The sequence below is a fragment of the Poecile atricapillus genome, chromosome 1, assembly GCF_030490865.1.
Source record: "Poecile atricapillus isolate bPoeAtr1 chromosome 1, bPoeAtr1.hap1, whole genome shotgun sequence".
In the NCBI taxonomy this organism is placed as follows: Eukaryota; Metazoa; Chordata; class Aves; order Passeriformes; family Paridae; genus Poecile; species Poecile atricapillus.
Window position 1 is genome coordinate 81,178,607 of NC_081249.1, and position 25,664 is coordinate 81,204,270.

General features: G+C 37.7%; 1 protein-coding gene across 3 annotated transcripts in view; it reads left to right on the forward strand.

Moving 5' to 3' along the window:
• Nucleotides 1–25,340, forward strand: part of GRM5 (glutamate metabotropic receptor 5) — a 228,778-nt gene extending 203,438 nt beyond the window's left edge. The window contains exons 7-10 of one of the 3 annotated variants that reach the window (XM_058849220.1): nt 1,759–2,698; nt 15,541–15,639; nt 17,163–17,324; nt 24,518–25,340. In XM_058849220.1, coding sequence (XP_058705203.1) covers nt 1,759–2,698; nt 15,541–15,639; nt 17,163–17,324; nt 24,518–25,340 — 2,024 coding nt within the window. The remainder of the gene's footprint in view (nt 1–1,758; nt 2,699–15,540; nt 15,640–17,162; nt 17,325–24,517) is intronic. The other 2 variants (XM_058849227.1, XM_058849229.1) reach the window with 2 other exon arrangements.
• Nucleotides 25,341–25,664: the final 324 nt, after the last annotated feature.

Here is a 25,664-nt window from a genome sequence, read left to right on the forward strand (position 1 = left end):
CTTGTCACAAGCCACAAGTCAGGACACTCTTCTGCATGACCTAACCAGCAACATGATTACAAAAATACAAAATTTTGAAGTAATTTGGATTTTGCAATCAAGTCTACTCAAGCTCAATGCAAGTATAGTTGCATTTTCTCCATTCCATCCTCTACTCCCTGCTGTCCTGCCCTGGCTGGCAATGCCAGCATGTCCACTGTTTCCAGGAAGTTACACTCCAGAACATCAGGGTCCTCCCCCTTTTTATTACTGTATTGGGTCCAGCTGAGGTGGAGTTCATTTTCCCCACAGCAGCCCTCACAGTGCTGTGCTTTGCATTGGTAGCTAAAGACATGTTGATAACACAGCGGCCATTTATCAAGGTGTCTCTCCAAAATTCCCCCCTCACCAGTATGCTGAGTATGAGCAACATTTTGTGAGGGGACACAGCCAGGACCCAAACTGAACAAAGGGATATCCCGTACCATATGATATCTCCTCAGCAATAAAACCCAACAGAAAGGTGTGGTGGGTGGGTGTATTTTTTTGTTATGACATTTTTGTTCTGGAGCAACTTCTACATTTATTGAAGCCCTGCTTCCCAGGAAGCGCCTGGATATCACCTACTGATGGGAAGTAGAGAACAAATCTTTTGTTGGTAGGCACTGGTATGGTATACTTTGGTGCCACAGGGTATAGAACCCATCTGTATCTTGAGTGAAAGTCATGAAAAGAAGCCAGGTCGAAGGACCTGAACAGGAGATTCAGTTTTTGGGAATAAAATGCAAGGATGGATGCCATCATGTGCCTACAGCTGTAGTCAGCAACATAGCAACTATGTCTGCTTAGAAATCCTGGAAGAGATCATAGACTGGCCAGAAGGCAGAAATACCTATCTAGCCTCGACAGTGCAAACACAAAGGAGGGAAGAAGAAGGGATGCCAACAACAAGTTTTCTGACAGCTTTTACTCCTGTCTATTGATCTGTACACTGCAGAACTAAAAGCCTTTTTGACTTCCTGTGACCCAGATGCATAGAATAATTTACTAAAACGTATGCAAAACTGAAAAACAAGTGTCCTCAAGTGGGTTGCACTGCTAATTCAGCTATGTTGGTAATTTATTAACTTCAGTTGTATTTCACAAGTTAGATTAGGTTTTAATTTTTCAGAAATTTCAGAAGGATGAATGGTAAAAAAAGAATGAATATGGTGAGCCATTCCAAATTACCTCTTACTTACAAGTCCAATTCTACAAAATTTTTGTTTGAAAAAAAGTGGCCGATCTGAGAAACACTCTCTTTTTTTGACAGAATCTTCAAGATTTCTCTCCACAATCTTTAAGCAAATACCACTATCCTTCATGGTGTACAGTATAATTAGTAGGATTGACATGTAGTTCTTTGAGTGCAATAGTATGCAGAGAACTCTGAAGTACTTTGTGCTGAGGTAGTGCAACTTGCTGTGGAAATTTGTTCATAAATTCCTATATTTCATAGAATTTAAAAGGCAAATTTTCACTGTGAGAGGTGACTTATCTTGATCAGCTTGGTCATCATGTTCTGTTCCAGATAAAGTGTATTACTGAAATAAGCTGTCACTAAAATGTACTTATTGTGCCATTATGTTGACATTATTTTAACACAATCTAAGCCTACACTCAATACAATGGCAGCTTCCTGAAAGAAAAAAAGAAGAGAGATATCAGGAAAACCTCTAACTACCATTAAGGAATCTCACATCTACATACTTCAGTGTTTACTTTTCTCTTTCTCTGCAGGTTGTGACCTCATCCCAGTCCAGTATCTCAGATGGGGCGACCCCGAACCAATTGCAGCAGTTGTTTTTGCATGCCTGGGTCTGTTGGCCACACTGTTTGTTACAATCGTATTCATAATGTACCGTGACACTCCAGTGGTCAAATCATCCAGCCGAGAACTTTGCTACATCATTCTGGCCGGCATCTGCTTGGGTTACTTGTGCACTTTCTGTCTGATTGCAAAACCTCAACAGATTTACTGTTACCTTCAGCGAATTGGCATCGGCCTCTCACCGGCTATGAGCTATTCTGCTCTAGTAACTAAAACCAACCGCATTGCAAGAATCCTGGCTGGAAGCAAGAAGAAAATTTGTACAAAGAAACCTAGGTTCATGAGTGCCTGCGCCCAGCTGGTTATCGCGTTTATCTTGATATGTATACAACTAGGCATCATAGTCGCCCTCTTTATAATGGAGCCACCAGATATAATGCATGATTACCCAAGCATCCGAGAGGTCTACCTGATTTGTAACACCACCAACTTGGGTGTTGTGACTCCCCTTGGATATAATGGGTTATTAATTTTGAGCTGCACCTTTTACGCATTTAAGACAAGAAATGTCCCAGCGAATTTCAATGAAGCAAAATATATTGCCTTCACCATGTATACCACTTGCATTATTTGGCTGGCTTTTGTGCCAATATATTTTGGAAGCAACTACAAGATAATCACCATGTGTTTCTCAGTGAGTCTGAGTGCCACAGTGGCCCTTGGCTGTATGTTTGTGCCCAAGGTCTACATCATCCTTGCTAAACCAGAGAGGAACGTGCGCAGTGCATTCACCACATCGACGGTAGTCCGCATGCACGTGGGCGACGGAAAGTCATCGTCAGCTGCCAGCCGCTCCAGCAGCCTGGTGAACCTGTGGAAAAGAAGAGGATCATCTGGTGAAACGCTTAGGTAAAGTTTTCTGATGTGGGAGTGTGGGGAGGCAATTGTGATCTTCTGAGAGTTACCAATAGTGGAAAGACAAAGAGAAGTGTGCTAACTTCCTTTGCCTCTGCACTGGCAGTGGAGCGAGTCCTCTGTCCCACATCTTTTGGGTTTGATTTAGTCAAAGTGCTCTGCAAAAACAGAGGATGAAGCAATGAGAAAACAAAGTTGGAAGTACTGCCTGTACTGTCTGTACATGAATCTACAGTACAACTGCACATGAATCTAGGGAGAAAAACAAGAAAAAAACCCAAGAGAAAAAAAAATACAACTCATTGCCTTGTCCTGAACAACTGTCCATTTACAATCTCTTTCCCTTAAATGAACTTCATAGTGCCTGTATTTTGCCTCTAGTGACAGCAGTAAGACAACAGGGTTGCTGCTAGAGCTCCATAATCGAGGTGAAGTATATTAAGCACAAGGGTCATCGTGAGCAGCCAATATAAGGCATCCAAGGATTTGTTCTGTATGACTCTTCTGTTACACCTTTTATCTCCTGTTCCATTGATTTTCCTTTCTTATACTATCTCTTCCTAATTTCTTTTTGTCCTCACCTCTCTTCTCTTCCTTACCTTTTTCTGTAAACATCCTCCTAACTCTAACAAATTCAACTGCTCACAGGCCCTGCTCTGTCTACCCTTCTTGCCACTGAACAGATACTCTCTTATGAGATATTTCTTTGTTTCTTCCTGAGGTATTATTTTAATTCAGCAGTCATGAAGACAACTTATATGTTCAATGTATAAAATTACATTAAGTGAACACTAAAGAGAAAGGAGAGCTCTGAACTGGAAATTACCTTGGTCCATAGACAGAACCTGTAGATGAGCACCCTTGCCCAATGGCTGGGTTTCATCCTTTGATCCTTTCACTTTTGGTATGGGTGCTATGAGTATAATTTAGGTTATTTAACTGCTGGCATAAACAAAAATTCTGTCAACATGAAACTGCAAAGAGGCAATTTTGTCATTCCTCAGATATGCATGTCTAGCCTGGAAGTGACATGAAGATAGATTTTTCTTCTCACTGAAACACACGTGGAATTTAGGATTGATAATATGAACATTTCTAGACATGTCATTGTTCACAACTGCAGTAGATATGGAACAAGGACAATTTGTGCTTCCATTTATATGTGAACCACAATTTAGACCTGAGGGAGGACTTTATTAGTAATACGTGCAGGACGTATTATGCCAAAGTGATTTTTTTTTTGTCAGAATATTACTAATGATTCTCTTTCAGAGATTTTGAAGTGGTACAAAAATGGCCAGTCTATTACAAGATATTTTGTACTTATGATCAGTTAATGATGGGCTTTTTTTTCCAGTTCCTTTCCAGGTGCAGAGTAGGATGATATTTTCAAATGATAAATCAGTTTTCAGATGAAGTGATGGTTACCTGAAATATCCTTTTCTGCAGCTTCTGTCTCTATGTATAAATGACCTGAGGTATTCAAATTAGAAGCCCTATAGCAAGGAGAGTCATTCTTCAAAATATGTCTTCATTAGAAGGCATTCTTCTTTGAGGTTATTATTTTCTCTATCTTTTGCTGCAGAACTCATTTGCCACCTTGCAGCCTATTTACTCAACAAGATAAAGTTATAGATGACAGAAAGATCTCAGGCTTGGGGAAGAATTGTTTGTCATCTGTTCATCCTGGTTTGGAAAGATGTTACTCTAAGACCTTTGTTTTCTTCTGAAAAGCAAAGAGCATACCCCATTATTAAATATTCTAAATGACAGGATGCATTTTCTTCTCCTTAAGGACTCACTTTCCATTTCTTTATATTTCTCAGTGCATAGAAAATATCTGCAGTACGGAGATATTAGCAGAATATAATAGATCATCATCAACAATGATTTCTTTTTAAATAGCACTGTCTTGGGAATGACTTCAATCCAAAGGAGCTTTGAGAGTACTCAGTACGTATGTGTAGGGATAAAAATGGCAGCAGAAAGCTGATACATTGACATATTTGCCTGGCTACAAAGAACTTGAATTTTGCATTTGACACTTGGAGAAAAACTTATATGTCATCAGCAGTGTTCATGAATGCACAAAACCATAACAAAGATCCTCCTGACACTTGTGTCTGAATCCCCAGCCCATTAAACTGTGATGGTGCCACTGAATTTAGTAGTGTTCACTCAGTCAGTCAGTGTTTGCCTGAAGGGTCTAGTCATCCAAGAGCAATATAATTCCATTGATCCTGGGAAATTCTCTCTAATCAATGCCAATTTGATTACATGAAAGAGAGTCCTAGAAGGGGATGAGTACATTTAAAATGGTGCTCAGGACTTCACCTAGGTCTCCAAGAAAGAGCAGAAAACCACTCTCAGCTTCAATTCCATTTAGTTTATATGAGCAAACAGAGTTCTACCATTTTATTTGATAATCAAACATTTATTTGAAAAAATCTGTTTACACAAGGCAATAGGTTTCAAGGTATTATTCAGTACAATGCTCAAAAGATTGTTTGGATAGTTATTCAAGTAAACACCAAAGTGTTCAGAATCAAAGGAAATATGCACTAGAACTTCATGGCGTCATTTAAATAGCTCAGAGGGGTTTTATTTAAAAGAGAGTGAGTCACTGTTGAATTTTAAAGAAACATGCTATTTAAGTCACCAGTGCATAGAGGGGCCTCTATCATTAGCATTTTGCTTCTTGACACTAATTTATAGCACAGTGTAGTATTGCATCAAATCATTGTCAAAGAGATAATGCCAACGTGCCATTCAGAGCTTTCACATCAGCCACAAAATGACAAATAACAAGACTGCTTTTGCCTAAATAAAGCAATGCATCTGTTAGAGTCCTAAATGACTTTTTGCATGGGATGTTCTTCAATTAAGAAAACTCAGGCAAGCTGTGGTTGTGTGTTGGAATGAATCTTCACATACTCGAATATGTAGAAGGAGAGAGCATAACTATTCATTACCCAGTGTAATGAAAACCGTTTCATGTAGGCTATTGTGATTCAGCAGTACTCACAAAAAGATATTCTGCCCTCATTTATAGTAGAGCGAACAAACCTGACATTATCAGAAGTGACTTCACAAAGGAGAGCACTAAATAGCTGGAGTCAAAGCCATATAGCTGGTGTAGAGAGGCATTTGGAACTTCTGTTTCCAGTCATCTTTCCAGTTAGTTTCATAGAGACTAGGAAGGCCATAAATACATTGAGTAAATCTTACCTTGAGGTACCAGTTGTTATCACATATGCTACACAGTCTTTTTGCAAAGGAGCTAATTTATCCTCTCCTCACTCTCAACTCACCATTACATGTAAGATAAAGGCTGTATATTTCTGCTTCAAGAGCTGCTATTATGGTATTTCTATTATGATATTTCTAGTCAGGACAGCATATCAAAGGGTCTCAGTCGTGTTACCCTTACCTGGAGAACAGTGCAGATATTCAAAAGCTCCTCTTAGCTTTCTAATGTCATTGCCCTGGATTTCACATAAAAAATTGACCACTAGTTATTTATGTCTTCTGGAAGGTGTCTTTAAATGGCCCAAAGCACACATGCTCCATTTTCCAAGCTTCACAGTCATCACTCCACAACTACCTGAAGGACAGCAAGATTTCTTGCCTTTAAAGCAAGTAATAAACTGTTCTGAGCATCTAGCAATGTATTAAAAACCTCCCTAAATACTGACTTTCACTTATATATGTGCTACTTAAATGTTTATAATCCTACCAGTATTTTTCTCAAAAGCGAAAAGCCTATAGATGCCCAGTACAAGCCAAAAGTACTCTCCTGAAATAAAACAAGACATATTATCATCTTCTTAATGAGTAACTAAGCCAGAAGGTTGAGCAGCACTTTCAATCTGCAACCCAGGCAGGTAGCTGTGATCACTCTAGAGGAAAGAATCATCACCAGCTAAGCCAGATAATGTTAGGTGTATTCAAGATACATTGACTGTGTTTTGTGCCTAATTACTCCATGCAGCTGTGAACAGCAAAATACTAGACAACAGAAGAACTACGCACATAAATTTCTGCACCTTATCATAGGCACCCCTCTTACAAATCTTTTTGAGACTAAAGCTTAATTACTCAGTGTGGCAGTGATAATTTATACTACTTGAATTTATTTTGTAACGAAGTATTTTCTAAATATTTAAACATAAGCTATGTCTGTCAAACTAAACAGATTACTCACCTGTTTTTTAATGTATTGTCTTGTCCACTGAAGAAGTTTGTCCTGCACTGTATAATTACAGAAGTAAGCATTGCTCTGTATGTATGTATCTGCAGAAGTGACAGTAATGACAGCTTTCATCCAGGACTGGGGATCCCTTGACCTAGTGAGCCAAACTCACTGTTAGGGGAACCACAAAATTTTTATTATATAAATCACCATCTTTTTTTTTTTTTATCTTACTAAAACAGAGATGCTCACACATCCACCTCAGAATCAGGTTTCTCTCCCTCAAGTGCTACACTGGTACGTCAGAAAAAGCCATCCGGCCTCACATGTTAATTGCCATTCCATTTCTCCTATGAAGAAAACATGGTAAGCAAGGTAGATTTTTTTCCATTGAACTGGATTCAGTCCTGGACCACCAGTGTCTATAGTTAATGTAAAGACATCGGGCAGTCCCAAATTGTGCCATAATGATATATTTTAGAAATAAGTGTCTACCATCACACTGCATGTTCTGTTTCTGCAAAGAACATCCGGTTTTCTCCCTTCTCTATTCTCTTTTCCTGCTTATGATTGACTACAGCTATTTCGTTACAATTCAAACAGCACTTTTTTGGACCAGAAAACAGGAAAATATTCTTGGATCAGCCTAGAAGTTGTCATTCATAGTTAGAAATATTCCAATCTAAGTACTACATCATGCATCTGCACGTCATATTTCAGCACCAAAATCTTTCAATGATATTTTTCAGAAATCTGAATTGAAGTTTCTCAAAATGACCACTCTTTTTTCCACAGGAAATTTTTAAAACAGTACTTCTAATATTGCATATGACTGAAATCCACTTAAAGTCCTGAAATAGACCAAGTAAATGAAAAAGGTGAAAACTTCTTCAAGATTTCACTACTGCTATTTTGCATTATGAAGGAAGTCCTGGGAAAACATTGATTTTCCAAACAAATGAGAATCCCCATCAGAATAAACTTCTGCCACTGTTACAAACACCAAGCCAAGGTCCCCCAGATGCAACCCATGCAATTCCCATTGTCCAAGTATCAGCTTTTCACTGGCTGAAAGCCACATACATGAATAAGTAGATGGATTGAAGTCATGGCCATCAAGTTGTGATCAAATTTTTTTTTTACAGTATGTTTGTGCATTATCAGCATAGCATGATGATTTGGAACATAAATGGAAAATATTCAAATTCCTTATGCTTCAGCAACTTGCCTGAAGTATGAAACAGGCCTGTTGTTTGACACAGAGATTTTAGTCCTGTAAAGAAGATGGGGTACAAGAAAAACAGAGATTTTTGTGGAAAGCTGAAGCTGGTTCTCATTCCTCATGTGAAGACTCACTGAGAAAGATACTGATCCTTAGTTTCTGCCACAGCATATCCTATTGAGTCACTTTTTTATGGATACATTTGTCTTCATATATATGCAGCTTGAACAATTTCTGTGACATGTTTTGAACTTCCTAACAAATTTTTAAAAACTTTTTACTTTTCAGACTTCTTCAGGACACAGCCTGTAGGTTCATACTCAAAATTTTCATAACCAAAGGGCTCAGTTACTCCTGGTGATCTAATTGGTCATACACTACACTAAGACTAACATTCCATCAGATCCATTGCCTGTCAAAATGAGGCAAAACACAGCTTTCTTAAACTCTAGCCTAACAGACACAGACTTCATAAAAACCATTGGTTCTGCAGATTCTGCAGGTAGTTGATCTGATTTAAACATGAAAAACATGAAACTGAATATAGAAGAGGTCGTAACCCCACAAGATTGTGCTCAAGATTAGTGCATAACCTGTTGTATGGAGTAATATCAGCACCTTGTGATATATGACAGCATGAGTTGCTTTCCTACTGGAATTTGGTGGAGCCATTCTGTCTTGTATAAAATAAACACTGATTTGAAAAAAAAAAAAAAAAGAAAATATTGGAAAAAATACATACTTTCTAGCCTGGTAGAAAGTAAAATGATTATTAATGTCAGCCAGTGGCAAAGGAGAGATTCCAGCCCACCTGTCTTATACTCCATCAGGATGTTATAATAGCTTTACAGTAAAAAATCTTTCCAATTCCAGTTTTATTTCACAATGGAGATAAAAAAATAATACCTGGGGGACATTATTTGTAACCTGAAGTTTTATAGACTAAAGAAATAATTTAGATATAATTTTTAGTGTTCCTAATCATATCGTGTTTGTACAGAGATTTAATTGGGAGATTATCAAAGTATGTGAACTGGGAGAACTAATGCTTAAGGAGTTACATTCTAGAAATGACTGGCACCATCCTTGAACTGTAACAGTTACCAGCTTTTAGCCATTGCCCACATCAATGCAGTAAATCCTTGTGGAAACTGAAAAGTGGAAAAGCTGCCCAAAACAGGACCACATATTACTGTAGGGCAAAAGATGACACAGAAAAATCATTGCATACAAAAAAATAAGTTTTCTCCAGATGCTCTTTAATGGGACCCTTGACTAAAAATTGCACAGAAGTGATGAGATGCCTCTGTATTATGAGTTTATGGTAAAAAAGTGAGGGCTAAGCTTCTTACATGACTTATTCAAATTAAAGCAGATAACAATTTACATGAGGTGAAAGTTTGGCTGAAAAGGTACTGTTCTTATTTAAAAAAATGAAATCTAGGCATAGTGATACAAGATCTTATTTGTTTGCTTCATAGCCTTGCTAAAATTGAATTTTGATACATGCAGGATAAAAAAATTGACTCTTCAGAGAAAGTCGTTATCCTTTTGATGGATTAGTCTGCATTTATTAATGAATCAGTTCCCAAATGGATCACTTGGAGCTATTTTAATCTAATATGCTACAAAAATTTAGATTGAGAGATTACTGAATGATTTGAGTCCTTCACTTTTCCCTAAATAATTTAGTCTTGATGTCTTTTTGGACAAGCTTGATACTGTGATTAATTAAACTTCAAATGCTCTGAAATGACTGAAGAATATTTTACAAAACTCAGTGAAAGGTATTACTGAAAGCTTTTGATAAATTGCTGGTAAAACATTCCATCTGTATAATGGATTTATACTCTTGAATGACCTTATTACAGTGGTTTTTGTGTACAGTGTTAATGTTGTTTTGAATTTTCCCCTCAAGTATGATTAAAATATTGATTGATTGATTGATTGATTGATTGATTGATTGATTGATATTTTTTTGCTCCATTAACTAAGCACATGTCTTTAAGCCTAATATTTGGCATTATTTATATTATTAAAACATTGTTACCATCATTTTGGAACAAATATCATAGCTGAAGTCTGCTAATTAAATGACACTGTGAATAGTTCCCTGCCTAGTTACCCACATATGCTTTACGTTGCAAAATCTTACTACTGTACTGCAAAAAAGAAAAGGAAGGAACAGTGAAGATGGGACACAATAGTTCTATATTTATTTAAGGAAAGAAGAATTTCTGTTTTTTGATAGCAGTGTTTATCCCTTGTAGGTTTTTTTTTTTTTCATCTTCCAGCTTGTCTTCCAAAATTCTGATGACAAATAAATGCCACCATTTACTACATCACTATTCCTTATCACACATGCTGGAGAGCACCCAGAGATGCCATGCAGATGGTCTCATGTTCATTAGCATGCACGATGTAGGTCCTGTCCACCAGGTTTGTCCACCAAAGGAACTTCTGCTTCTTTCCACAGCAAATTTTGATAAAAACCGGCATTGTGATTAATTTGATGCACTGTAATTAATCTAATAAACAGAAGACTAGGACATGCACCCTCCTCTTTCCAAGGTCCACCAAGTCACGAAGCAGTCTGCCACTGTGGGAACACCTGTGTGAATTATAATAAATGGTATTTGTACTTGTATCTGGATGTTGATGTGGACTGGTGGAAGAGATGGCACTTAATCTCACTGAGAGATGTTTGGCGACAGATACCTTTACATGATTGTGACTGAAATTTAAGGCAGAAGTCTGCTAAAATATATAAACATTATATATGTCAATAGTATATAACTATTTGAATCTGCTGTAGTTTTGACTATAGCATTATATATTGAAAGTTTACAGAGGTAAGACTCCACTGTGTGAAAATCCTGTACAATGGTTTGTCCAACATATCAGAAAAAACCTTTCTGGAACAAGGGAATTAAACAGGCTGGCAATATTTTGCTATCAGTCTAATCTTCCCTTGAGCCAGTATAATGCTTTATATATCATTCCAACAAAAATGTCATTTTAATTCACCAGCTGCAATTACATATGATTGCTTAATTAGAATAAGTTTTAAAGAATAGTAAAATATTATGCTGCACTTGAAAAAAAAATTGAGTTTGGCTTTAAAGCAATTTTACTTGCTGAAATTTTGCTAATAAGCAAGTAATACTTATATGTTGATTTTTTTTTTTTAATTACAAAAGTGGCATGCTTAATAATATATCATTTATTTTAGCCGTTACATAAATGGGGAAAATTCACACAATAAACAGAGACCCTTTCAAAACATTCAGTGCAATATGCTGCAATTTCAAGATAGCATGACCAATCTCACAGAATCGATTTTCAAAAACACAGTATGTTTGTAGTTCAAAGCAGCCCCCACTGTAAAAATACTAAATATTTTTCATATTCCATTCTTTAACCATTTATGTAGAAATTTTTAAACATATATTGTCTTACCTAATCTAAAGGCTAGCTTTAACTCTGCTGATATGAAATCTAAGTTCTTCATAATTTCTTGATATCAAGGTCAAGGAATATTGCAGGTGAAATATATTGCTTGTATGTAAATTAACAGTGTCAAGCACACATTGGGTGCTCAATAATTAATAACACTGCTGCATGGCAGTATGAGATTGCATTTGAAATAGGGATTGGTAACAGTTCTCCAACTCCAATGCAATAAATTACATTTGATTTGCATTTTAAAAACCTAAAGACATTTTGAGATATCTTCAGTTAGTTAAACGTTTTTAATGAAAAAGAGAAAAAAACCCTCTTATGTCAAAGAGTAAAAACTCTTTTTAATTTATATAGAAGTTTATAATTGCACTTTTTTTTCTTTTTTCAGAGAACAGATTGTTTGAAAAAACTACTTTTTGCTACTGCAAGCTCTTGTCTTTTGAGAAATCTCTCACCCTGTGTAGTGTGGACATTTTAACAGAATCTGTGCATTACCATCTACATTCTGTGCATAGATTATTTTTCAAGCATTCAACAATGTGTTTGACCAAAGTATTCACAAATGTAGGCTATGGCAGAACTCCTAGGTCTGGCCTGCCAACATCCTCCAGATAGGGAATGCACAGACATATGAAATGTGCTGTTGATCGAGGTATCCAACACCTTCTGCATGGAAACTGGGAAAGAGCAGGGGTAAAATGGACCATGAACAAAGATGGGTCTCACCCTAACATGAAGACAAGGCTACCAGGATACCAGAACCTGGATCTACGCCCATATCTAGAGACTTGACAGTGCAGGGACAAAAAAAAAATTAAAAATTAAAAATTAAAAAATAAATATATAAAATAGAATAGGGGTCTACACATACATAAAAGCTGATTTCTAGTGATTTTAGTGAATCACTACTGATCTCATTCAGCATGATGATACCCATATTCCACCTTAGTTTCCCATTGTATCCATTAATATTGGTCTACCAGAGGATTTTTGTTGGAAGGTGAAGGCCAGAGAAAGGTCTAGAAGTCCTTCAAACCCAAGAGTGTCATTGGTGTTTCCTACCATGTATCACATGAATAATGACATCACTAAAAACCAAGGCAGTACAGTCATGGTTTCTCAGCCCAGGAGCTTCTTTCTCTCTAGTGAGGCTTTCTGGAGAGAGCAGAGCACTGCTGTGTAAGATAGTGTTGTGACCAAGAATTTGGCAAAAGGATAAGCAAAAGGATAAGTGAATGAGTTACTGGGAATTACTTCTCAAATTTCCTGTCACTGATCAACACCTATAAAACATATTAGTATTTATTATTTAATATTTTCCCTAAGAAAACTTGCTCCTGTGCAAAAAAATTATACACATCACAATTCCCCACCAAAAGATGTGAGAAAAACACTTAAAGATGACCCAAAATATTTTAAAGCATTTTAACAGAATTTTGTTGCTGCCTTTCTGTACAGAATCAAAATCTTCTCTCTCTTTTTTAACCAATACATAGTCCTGGAGTTGGAAAAAAGGAGAAAATAAATTTCTTCTTGCAAGTACTGCTCACACTGTAGTGTTTTATACCTCCTCCAAAATACTCAATTACTTTTCACATTAGTATTTCTCATGTCGACTACAAAGAAGCGCCTGAGGGTGAAGACCTCTCAACAGATGAGAGAAGCCCTCTCAACAGATTGGCTCTTTTAAAGCAATCCTAGGTTTTAGCAACCTGGACAGGGAAATTTTTCTGATGCAAAATGCTCTGAGCCAAAATAATTTCCTGTGTCTACTCTGAGAGCTGAAAACATTTTACGCAGAACCTTGGGTAAGCCTTTCCAGAATGATGACTCAAAGAATTTTGTAGCTTTCTTTCAACTGTTAGATGCACTTTCCACACCAGCAGGATTGATTAGAGTTTGGTCATTGACTTCATAATTACATGGACATTTATCACTGAATGAATGGCAGCATAGATACTATGGCTCAAGAGTTTGAGGTTTTATGAGACAATGTACTGTTTCTGATGGTGCAATTTGCTCTTGAGTGGATGGACAAACTTGAGAGATTCATGGCAGTGTCTCTGCTGATTTTCATGGTGGTGAAATTTATGTAATGTGGGGGCTAACTTATCTGAATCATATCCATCCTAACCTGAGGTTCTTCAAGATGGGGTTACCAAGGTCATTTACCTCTTGCTTCCTTTTGTTGTCTACTTTCTAGAATCCTGCTTATTGTAAGCATTTTGAGTGTCTCAGTTTTTCTTAGTTTTGATTATTTCCCCTCTGCCTTTCTAGGCAAAAATATCTCTTGTGGTTATTTAGTCTAAACATAATTGTGTTTCCATCCTGTTCTTCCTGAATTCTACTTTCTTTGATGTCTAGCATCTTCACTCCAAGTTTATTTCCTTTTCTTTCCTCTGAAGTTTCTACACATTCTTTTCTCTCTCCTCTTTTTCTCTGGCTATCTGAATTAATTTTGTACGATCCAACTTGACTTCATTTGTATTTTTCTGTAAATATATCTACTTTCTAAGCCCATCCACTTTTTCCTCTGCTCTAGGAATGACTTCCATTTAGTATATATGTGTCCTGTGAGAGCTTCGTGCCTGTCTGGGAGCACTACATATACCACCCTCTGGATTGTATTAAAACCTTGGTAGCCAGTCTGCAAAGTTGCTGTTGTTCCTCCTTTCAATATGGTTATAATTTGTAAACCAAAGGACTTTGCACTTATACACCTCATTTTTCTGTCTCTGGTTCACTCTCAGATTCACTAAGCTTCTTCATCAGTGATTTATGGAATATGCACTGCATCTGAGGGTCTACTACAGCTGCATCCAATATTTAGTTCACTTTCTCTGTACACAGGTTATTTCTCTTTTATGGGGTAATTTTTTATAAGTTTATCTAGATATACTTTTGTTATCTAGATCAGATTAATGAACGAGAAACAATAAAGTCTGTTATTCTGTGATTTTAACAGTGTTAAATACGCAAGCTTCCCCACAGAAGTGTGTTTAAAGCCCACAGTGCAGCTCATAGGATTTGGGGGTGGGATATCACAATCTCTTTGAGAAGACACGTGCAGGTGTTTTGCCCAAAATTTTCTTAAAAGACTTAAACGGGTATTTCAACATCTAGCACAAGAATTTGTACGGAAGTTCACTGCTGGGAGGAGAGACAGTATGAGACTTCTACATTACTCACATCCCAACTGAGTGTTCACTGAGTGAACAATGACAAGGTCTTATCTTGTATCCCACCCATGAATTAATTAGAAAATCAAGTATTAAACTATTTAGCCAAGTGATTTTTTTTCATCAAAGTGCAAGGTCTTGTGTACCAAATATGCATAGTACCTGACTGGGTTCTAGGTTTGGGGTTGATCTCACTTGACTTTATGTCTAGATCTCAGTAATTCGTCTAACTTCTATTTGTTACCAGTAGAGAGAGGAATTCTCATTCACAACATGAATTGAGAGCCCACACAAATTTTACCCAACCAATCCACTACACTGGTGCTTGCATTGAAAGGTGGAACAAGACACAAATTACAGAGATGTAGGCTCAGAGGAATAAGTTAGGAATGAGAACATGGCCATCAGCTGATTCCCCACTGATTCTTAATTTAAGTGTTGTTACCCTTAAATTCTTTCTCTCTAACTGTTTTGGGCTAACTTCAAAAAATACTAAAGTGTTAGCATGCTGTTTATTCTGCAAAACTATTTGACTGCCCCTATATAGAGATACAGATATAAAGAAAACGGTGAGCACCTGTCCTGCATAACCCTGTTTGCTTTAACACTGGTCTGGGGTTTTATGCAGTTGTTCCACCACTCCCACAGCTGCTTTGCACTCTTCTCTACCACTGCCACAGTAACATTCATGTGCATGGCCCTTTGCACAGCAGCTGCCAAAGAAAGCTGAGCACACAATCACTTCTCTCTGTTTGCTCCTGTTGTTGTCGTGATTTATTAGGTACAAAGGCAGGAGACTGGCCCCCCCGCACAAGTCGGAAATAGAGTGTTTCACCCCAAAAGGGAGTATGGGGAATGGTGGGCGAGCTACAATGACCAGGTAAGCAAAGAGCAAGTGGCCTTAGGTCAGTGTGCTATGTCTGTGAACAGAAGGAGCAGCCCTGGATAATTCCAGGCTAGATCCTCTGTCTGTAATTCCTGTGTATCCCATAAAATATGTTTAGAAAAAAAAAAAGAAAAGAAAAGAAAATAGAAAACGTGTTGCCACTGCTGATTTCTGTGTTCCGTCTGACTACCAAAAAATCCCTGCACCATGTTCATTCCAGTGATCTGAACCACATGTCCTGTGTGATGTTGTTGCAATATGGTGCTTTAGGGAGGAGAAATCTTATACCTGCTAGCTGGGCGGATGAAAAGAAGCAGGATTGAAACCTGGAGTAAGGGTAGGTCCAGTGCATATTAGGGGTTACATTGAGTCTAACCAAAAGAACTTTTTAAAAGGGCAGAGAAAAACTGATTAATGAAAACATATTCAATATGAAAATGTCGGTTCTTCTCAAGCAAAATTTCTTATGAAAAGTGCTGAGTTTTACAGTAGTTTTAAGGAAAGGTTTCAAAGTAATTTTAAATACAGTTTAAAGTACCTTTTTTATAACTTTCTCCATTTAATTTAATTCATATATTTATCTTCATTTTTGTCTTTATATTTTGCATGACATTAAACACTAACAATAAAATTTAATGAATATTAAATGCTAAACATTTTTTCAGTGTTACTGGAATTAATTGCTTTAGTATGTCCATTTTGATGTTTTTCTATTGAAATATTTCAGCTGCTTAAATGTGTGAAATACTTAGAGATTTCAGCAATTCTTCTTATTTTGAGTCCTGACAGATTTCCAAAAGTTGAACTTTCCCATGGGACAGAAATTTCATTTCTCCATATATGTCCTTTCATAAATGAATAAGCATATACATGCCAAAGATGGTTATACATCTTCCATGAAACAATGCTTTTAAGAAGCATTGTGCCATTGTGTTATGTTCTACTAAATGTAAGAACCATTTTACCATTTATTAAAAGATCTACTCATTCCTTATCAAGCCCTGTTGGATACTTTTAAGTGTAACCTTAAAGCACAGGGTGACCAAATTATACCATCAGTTTTCCCAAGTGTTACATCCCTTGGTAAATTTTGTCATTGCAGGAGGGTGTTCAGTGAGACACTTGCACAATGTTATGTTGGGTACAGCATCCACACACATACATAGGGCCATTAACACTCACACTACATAGCACACACCTGAGGGCTCCTGCAGGTAAAATACCATCAGAAACATTGATTTCTGAGTGTTGTACACAAAGTATTTTTTTTTTGTCAGCTGGAATGGTTTCTTGTCTATGTGTCATCTGTACTCTGTTTTTTATTTTTTTTTACATTGCATTGCCTTCAGAAATATTCTTCATTTAAAAGCTATCTGCAATCAATATATAATGGAACTTTGAAGAGTGGAAAAGTACATGTAGTTGTCCGAAAACTGTATTTTGTTGTACAGTATTCAGCTCTGTTTTACCTGGCCATATATACACACTTGAAAAACTTCTTTTTTATATCTTCACAGTGAAGAATCTGTTTGCATTCCAGACTGTAATCGTTCTGAGTCAAGTAGAGAGGAGAAAAAGGTTCCTGTTAAAGAGGATGCCCTAACAGTCAAAAAGACTGGAAACTGTGTCAGTCTAATAGTTCCACAGCAAGACTGTCAGCTGCAAGACCTACTCAAACAGTTAAGAACACCTGCTGCTTAACAGAGAGTGCAATTGCATTTGATGGCTGTGTTTTGTTGTCTCCAGCCACAATGTCCTGGCCAATGGTCCTTGTCCAATTTTGTGAGCTCAGCAGAGCTGCCACTGAATAGCCTGGGAATCTCCCAGAGAGAACTCAGACATTGCAGAGCAGAAACATTCTCAAATCCCTCGTGCAACATTTTATTTGATTTCCAGCCCAAGTGTTGACATTTTCCACATCAGGGCCTAAATATCCCTTTATATTAGGATTACAAGTGGCTCTGGATTTTTCAAGATGAAAAGCATAAAAATAGAAGTAGAGGATACATTATGTGATGCCTTTTAAGACTATTTCTAACTAGGGAACATCCTGCATCACCTGTGAGTATCATTCACATATATATGATAAAATCAACTATGGAATGAGATGTTTTCTGAAGCTTTCACATAGCAGGCATCACAGCATCATTTATTTTGCATTTCTTCCATAATATATACATGTTTTATTTTATTAAATGCAATGAATAAGAAACTGCTTAATAACTCACAGGAGTAATTTTCCTGCTGATAAGTCCTGTGTGCAAAAATGCTTCTGTAATTATTTATCAGGCATGCCTAACATGTAAAATACCTTCAAAATTCCTTCAATTGCATGCTTTTTGCAGAAGATAAAAGCCAAATAAGCTCTTGACTTTGGAGATACAACTTGGGAGAGTTTTTTTTGTTGTTGTTGGTTGGTTTGTTGGTCGGTTTTATGTTTGTGTGCGTGTTTTTTGTGTTTCTTTTTCTTGTGCACTGCTTGTACACTTGATTTCAGTGACAGGTGAGGTGATGGTTTCTATATTTCCCAGTGTCCACTTCATAACTTTAGCAATGAAAACAATGAAAAGTCATGTTGACCAAGTAATGCTGAAAACACCTTAAAGCATGTTCTGCATCAGAAGCAGAACTCAGAGTTCAAGAGGAGTCACTGTCCTCTCTCCATCCTGTAAACAGAATGCTCCAGTGTAGCGAAGATGTGCTCAGAGATGCTTGAAACGTCATTTTTCAAACAAAAAGCATAACACAACTCTAGTTACCTTAGTTAACAACCACAATAAGGTAATGGTAGTAGAGGAAAGAAGATTCATCCCAGGACCACTTTTGCATTTTCGGTAATGATCACTGATGTACTAGAAATGTTTCATTCAGACACCAGACCCTCCATTTCCCAATTTAACCAGGCATGCTGCTGAAGCTGTGGCCAGAATTAACAGCACTGCAAGGTCACCGGCAAAAGATGATTCAACACTCTCTCACTTTTTAGCTTCTTTCATACTTACTTATTAAAGTCACTCATATAAATGTCAGCTGGGATTTTCATGAAGAAAGGAGGTATCAATATATTGCAATTTGTGGAGTAATATAAATAATTGCTGTTCACAACTGAAAACTACTCTGAAAAATAATTGCAAAGCATTGTTTATTTCTAGAACTCAGGATACGACAAAATTATTTCTTGCCCTGCATTCCTCTTTCCCGTTTTGTCATTTATTTTCATAGAAAAAAGCAGTATGAGATTAATTTAAACTAAATAACTTAAGTGATATATCACTAGCAGGTTATTTGTGTGTGGCAGAATTGTCTTTTACCTAGGGAAACAATTACATAGGCAGGTAGAGGTTTTCTTAAAAGCTCTTTAAAACTAGAGAAATAGCAAAAACATAAAACTTTAAAGTGCAAGAATTGACCTAATTTAGACATCTTTGGTTCTGCATCCAGTTATGCAGGTTATCCTATATTTCTGGGAGAAACTATGAGTTGCTTCTCCATAGTTCATATACTGAAGTTCACCACTTCTACCACTTATTTCATTTCACTGTTTTTAGCACGTTGAAAGGTATTTGCATTCTCCCAAGGATGAACAACTTGGGTCACTATAAGCAAAAGAAATTATGATCTGGGATTGGAAGAGACAAAATGAAAGTAAAAGCAAATGCCACTACTTGAATTCATCACAGGCGCACACACAGACACACATCATTCCTTATGAAGAATCAGGTTTTAGTTAAGTCTACAGATAGCACACAAATCCTTTTCAGGCAGAGTAATTGTATCATTGAGTCTTTAATAAGGTTTCAGCAGAGGAGTCTTAAAGGAGAACAAGTTCTTTCTACTTACTTTGAATAACAAGGGTTCTCCTTGGCAGAAAGTTATATGGGCTGAACCAAGTACAGAAGTTTATCCTGCTTATCACTGCCAGCTGCTTCTGGGGATAACACAGGAAGACTTCTCAAAGACTTGAGAAGTCTGCACAGTGTTGTAGCTATAACTAACTTAATTGCAACACTTCAGCCGTTGAAACATCTGCACACAAATTTGCTACCAAGTTTAGTTCCATAAAATTTAGACCAGTGTTCTAAAATATGAAGTTTCATTCATGGACTTATAAATTTAAGAATTTGAAATCATTCCTTATTGTAGTCACATGAGGATAAGTTACGAACATATCATACATGTCTCCCTCCAGTTATTGTCCAGTGTGTTTTTGTAGTTGTACCATTTTAAATTTAGAGTTAGATACCCATATCAGTATGTGACAGAGAACAAAAATTCCCTTACATTTTTATGGTTCTCTTATATTTTAGTTTCCACTACTGAATAATACTATGCAGCTATACATTCTAAGCTTTCTTTAAAAATAATGAATTCCATAATTTTAAACTGATTTTCCAAGTTTCCTGTTCAGTCAAGGATATTAAGAGAACAAATGACTTATTTTCAAATTGCATATGCTTTCAGTAAATGTCCCCAGTACCAGTCCCTAGACATTCAGCAACAGAATTAATTTTAGCAGCTCTGCGTAATTAATGACAATGGCACCCTTATTAAAATGTGAGAGTTTTCAGCTGCTGTGTCTGTAAATTCCTCTTCCTGTTTTTCATTTCTTCTGCATTTTGAAGTATCTTACAAAACAAATTTGGTTCACTAGCACCTGACTAAAGAAGCACTTGTGGTAGACCTATGCACCATCTCATAAGTAATCATACCACACAGAAAAAAATACTGCAACAAAACTTCTACTGCCTCGATCAAAACAAAAGACAAAGTGATCCATTCTAGACAATTAAAAAAAACATATGTAAAGAGAGAAGAATATTTTTTTTTACACCTGCGTGTATAAAAAGTAGTTAATACCTCTCATGAACAGAAAAAAATCCTTTAAAACAAAACTCAAGTGTCTCTAAAGCGATTCAGTAAGGGCAAAAAATGAGAAACAAAACTAATGGCTATTCTGTCATCGAGTGGACAACTGTAGAAGAAATATTTGAAATATCAGCTACTTCAAAAGTTCTCTCATTTATTCCAATTTCATTTCTTGTACATATTATGTAGGTCTAGCAGTCAGCTTTTAGTAAAGACAATGGAGAAACAATTACTGTCTGGTTCTCAGGAAATCTTGTGCATAAAGCTGAACCTAATTAACCTATAGTAAATTAAAACAAACAAAAAAAAAACTCTAAGAAAGGCTTTGTCTTAAAAAAAAAAAAAAATGAAACCAAGCTAACCATAAAAAAACCAAGCTAACATTCTGATATCACTGATTGAAGTTTTCTGCACTCTCCTCTGCTCTATTCAGTGCAATGTGCCAGCAGAAGAGCAGAGTAGGATAGAAAAATATGTATTCAGCCAAACTCTGTAGTGGAATTCCTTTGCGAGTTCCAAAGTGCAGTTCTTCTGTATTCAACTGATGGAGGCAAAATCTATTTACAAGAAAAATCTAAAATATCACCACCCTAAAGTTTCCCCATCATTGAAGAGTCAAGGCAGAGCTGGGCATAGCAAATGTAAACAAATCCATTCCTAGACATCCTACTCTGTGTTCATTATCTATCTTTATTTCTCTCCTTTTAAGTTGTGAGCATTGTGGTTTCCAGTTAACTTGACAGAGTACCAATCAATATGCAGTTAGAGCAGGATTTTAAAGTATTATCACAGCAATTTACCCACAACCCAGTTTCATGCCAATATAAGAAAACAAGTGGTGCTCATTTCACAGAGGCAATAAATGATTGCACACTTCAGTCCAGTGTTGAGTTCCTAGTAAGTAGTGCAGCATGATAAAGCATAGGATACATTTCTGACACAGAAATTCTTTACCTATAGGGTTCATTCCTTATGAAAAACTATTAAATCAAAAAGATTGGAAAAGACGTCTGAGATCATCTCAACTGTAAACCCAACATCACTGTATTCACCACCAAACCATTTTCCCAAGTGCCACATCAAGCATGTTTTGAGTAAAATCAGGGATGCTGATTTTACCTCTTCCTTGGGCAGCCCGTTCCAATGCCCCACCACCTGTTCGGTGAATAGTGTTTGTGTCCTATTCAGTTTTTAATATCAAGGAATTTGCAATAAATAATGGTCAAGTCTTTCAGATTTTGCACAAAATTTACATTAAACAGCCACTGGGTTTCCTTCAGAGCCCTAGGATCAACCCGAGAGACACATGCACAGATTACTCTTTGGCAGAGTACAAAAGAAGTGAGTGAGCACATCAGCCAAGACTGACTCAAACCCAAACTGAGATTCAGGGAGGTTGGTGGCTTGCTGCACTGAAGATTTAACTGTTCGCTCTCTTTGCCAAGGGCTTGATGCAATCTCAGATTTCACCCTTTCCCCCAGTTCTTCAGCCTCATATCCCTCCTTAATAATTGCCTCTTTAACTGTGACCAGGGAGGGAGGAGCATGTTGCCTTCACACTGTCTTTCAGGCCATGAAAATATCTGCATGCATTTAGTACACTTTTAAATGGTTTGAACATCTGTACTAAGCCACTGCTTGAAATCAGGAGAGGTGCTAGAATATACCACTTTTTTGGGCAAGCATTTCTATTTGCATTTACTAATCCTTCATGTTATTGGCATTTATTTCACCCCTGTGGCAGGCAGATCTGTCACAGGTCCTTCTAAGACTTCACCAGGAGGACATCCAAGACTGGATCTGGGTCCTGTCCTTCTGCCTGATCAGAAAGTTACAAGTGCCAGATCATTCTCCCTCCTAGTCTAGGTCAAACACAGCAGCACCTGGGAAAAGGTTACATGGTCATCATACTGGAACTACAGGCAAGATCTCATCTGCTAAACAAGGCAAATTCTGCTCCTGCTGCTGTCACTGAGCTCCCACTGAGCTCAGGACTCAGCATGACCAGTGGGCTGGGGCTCTTAAACAGTTCTCAACACCCATGAAGTATAAGTTGCAAGGAAACAAGTGCATGGTCCTCAGAGGAAACAGTTTTACTCCTTAAGACATTAGTGACAGCTCCTTTTCAGTCTAGAACTGGACCCACAGAGATTCAGAGTCAAAGTGAGCAGTGCTACAGGACAGAGTTTACTTCTCCTTGCTCTGATTGGGGTACAGCAGAAGGAAGGGATTGTCTGAACAGCAAGTTACAAACCACCAGCTGTTTTGACTGGCATTTTTGAGTAGGGACCTAACAGTAAATTTCCAAGTTAGAAATAACATCCTGGTGACCATTGCAGCAAAGGGATGAACCCATATGTACTTACACAGATAATTTCCCAGTCCTCCCTCTCTTAAAGTATCCACTGTTTTACATTGTGTTTGTCTACTGGATTCTGTCACGCTGCTTTTGAAGGGGAAATCTGTTGGCATGTGTTGTTTTACATGATCCATCATAATTTCATGTAATGTAACCACAGACGTGAACCCACCAGGAGGTTTTGTTTTACATTCAGTATGCAACTTTTTCTACTAGATGGCCAGAAGAGCTATTAAATTGATAGTTTGAGACAAGCGTCCACATGAAGACTGGTATAAAATTATCTGTATTTAGTAAAGTATGTGTTTTGCAAACTGTTATGCTTCAGGCTAATGTGAGGATATCTATTGCGGATTTAAAAAGCAAACAAAAAACAAATTTGCAATAATCTGCTAGGGTCTCCAATGTTGTTGTCTCTTCAAAAATGCTAAATGGCTATAGCAAATGTTTTGACAATGAAAACAAACTGTCTAAAGTTTTGATGCATTTTACATATAAATCATATTTGTTTGTATGTGCAGACTGTTTTTCCTGTTGACACCATTTCAGAGTCATTGTCTGTTTCAGCTAAGAAATGTTTCTAATATCTTCCTTATTTCCAAGAACTATATGTTAATGTATGTGCGAACACCATCACATCAGACTGAGGAAGATGTAAAAGGAAATACTGTATGTTTATATGGGCCACAGCTGGCTTTTCTTAGGTACCAAGAGGAGACAAATAAGTAACTTTGATAAAGAGTATGATGGGATCTGAAGAGAATTTACCCTAAGAGGATTCATCTTGCAGAAAAGTGGAGCAAAATGTTTATTGCTGTCTCCAAACGCATGTTACTATGAGGAGCTGCTTGTATAGCTTGTCTAGTACTTCTTTCCTACTAGGAACAGAGTTTCATTCTCTGAGCCGACCTGCAATTTGAAAAAAAAATAATTATTTCTTTAATTTAGTGGCAGGTAGCTTGCCAAATACCTTGAATAAGAAGAAGTTACCCATTACCTACAACTAGTATAGCCATTTTCTGTGTATTGCTCCAATGCTTCCAAATAGTGGGATATAAACAGATTTATTTCCCCAGCCTTAACAGATTATGCTTTTTCATCTCCCAGTCTACAACCCCTGCCCCATACCAGAAATCCATGTTCAGAACTCTATACCATGCTCCTTACCACTGAAAGCTTCCAGGCAAGCCCACACACCTGCCCCTGCACTCTAACCTGTCCAAGTCTCACACTCACTCTCTTCAAGCATTTAATTCTTCCTCACTCCTCTATGCATCCCTCAGTCCCACAGGCCCTCTTCCTGACACCAGTCCAACAGAAGAGAAGCCATCAAGCTGCTCTCTGCCCCAGGATGGACACTGCCTATGTCCCAGGGGCGTCCACAGAGGGGTCAGCAGTGGCCATGAACTAGCACAGGACAGGTGGTGGCTCGGTGCACAACTGAAATGAGCACACTGCTTGTTTTCCTAGAACATAAAGGTATAAATTATAGCTAGAGATATATTGCAATAAAGAGAGATAGATGAAATTACAATCAGGTTTATGATAAATATATACTCTGAAATACCATATACCCTTGATATAGGTACAGCAGTTATATTTTTAACTTTGTTGCAAGTTACCATCTTATCTCATTTGTGTTTACAGCTCTAATGGGAAATCGGTTTCCTGGGCCCAGAACGAGAAAAGCAGCCGAGGAGCACACCTTTGGCAGAGGTTGTCAGTCCACATCAACAAAAAAGAGAACCCCAATCAAACTGCAGTGATCAAGCCTTTTTCTAAAAGCACAGATAGTAGCCGACACAGTAGCAGCGCTACATTTCCCGAGGCTAGTGCCAAAACGCTTTATGACGTTTCGGAAGCCGAAGAGCAATACCCAGCTCAGTACCGACCACAGACTCCCTCACCAATCAGCACTTTGAGCCACAGAACTGCCTCTGTCAGCCGAACAGAAGATGAAGCCCCTACCTTCCAGTCAGAACCTCCTCAGCGAAGTAGCTCCTCTCAAGGCTCCCTCATGGATCAGATCAGTAGTGTTGTTACTCGCTTCACAGCCAATATCAGTGAGCTGAACTCTATGATGCTTTCAACATCTACTCCAGGGACAATGGGGGCTGCTCCTCTCTGCTCTTCATACCTGATTCCACGGGAAATCCAGCTCCCTACAACAATGACCACACTCGCAGAGATCCAACCGCTTCCTGCCATTGAAGTCAATGGCGCTTCACAGTCTGCTAGGAAACCTTCAAATGACAGCATCAAAGAAGGCACTTCAGAGACCCCAGCAGCCAAGCAAGACCTGGAGGAGTTGGTGGCTTTAACTCCTCCTTCTCCTTTTAGAGACTCCATTGATTCTGGGAGTGCATCTCCCAGTTCTCCAGCTTCTGAATCAGCTCTCTGTATCCCGTCCTCCCCCAAATATGACACACTCCTCATCAGAGATTACACTCAAAGTTCTTCTTCGCTGTGAATGTAGTTCAAGACGACTTTGGATCTCAACAACTACAAGCAAGTAGTGAGGGGACAGCCAAGTCTTCAAGGTCTCCAGTGTTTACGCAGACAGAGTGAGAGGCATTGGGTCATCTTGAGATTGAGAAATGGAAGGGAAGAAGTGGAATCACTTGAGAGGTGGAAACATCAGATTAATTATGCTGATTTAAAGACAAAATGACTCTCGGCAGATTATCGTGGCCTTAAAAAAACATGGGCTTTTCAGAAACACTGAATCTATTTTTGAGGGCTTATAAGGAGTCTGTTAATCCAGTTACATACCAAGTGCTTTGCTTTAGTATTA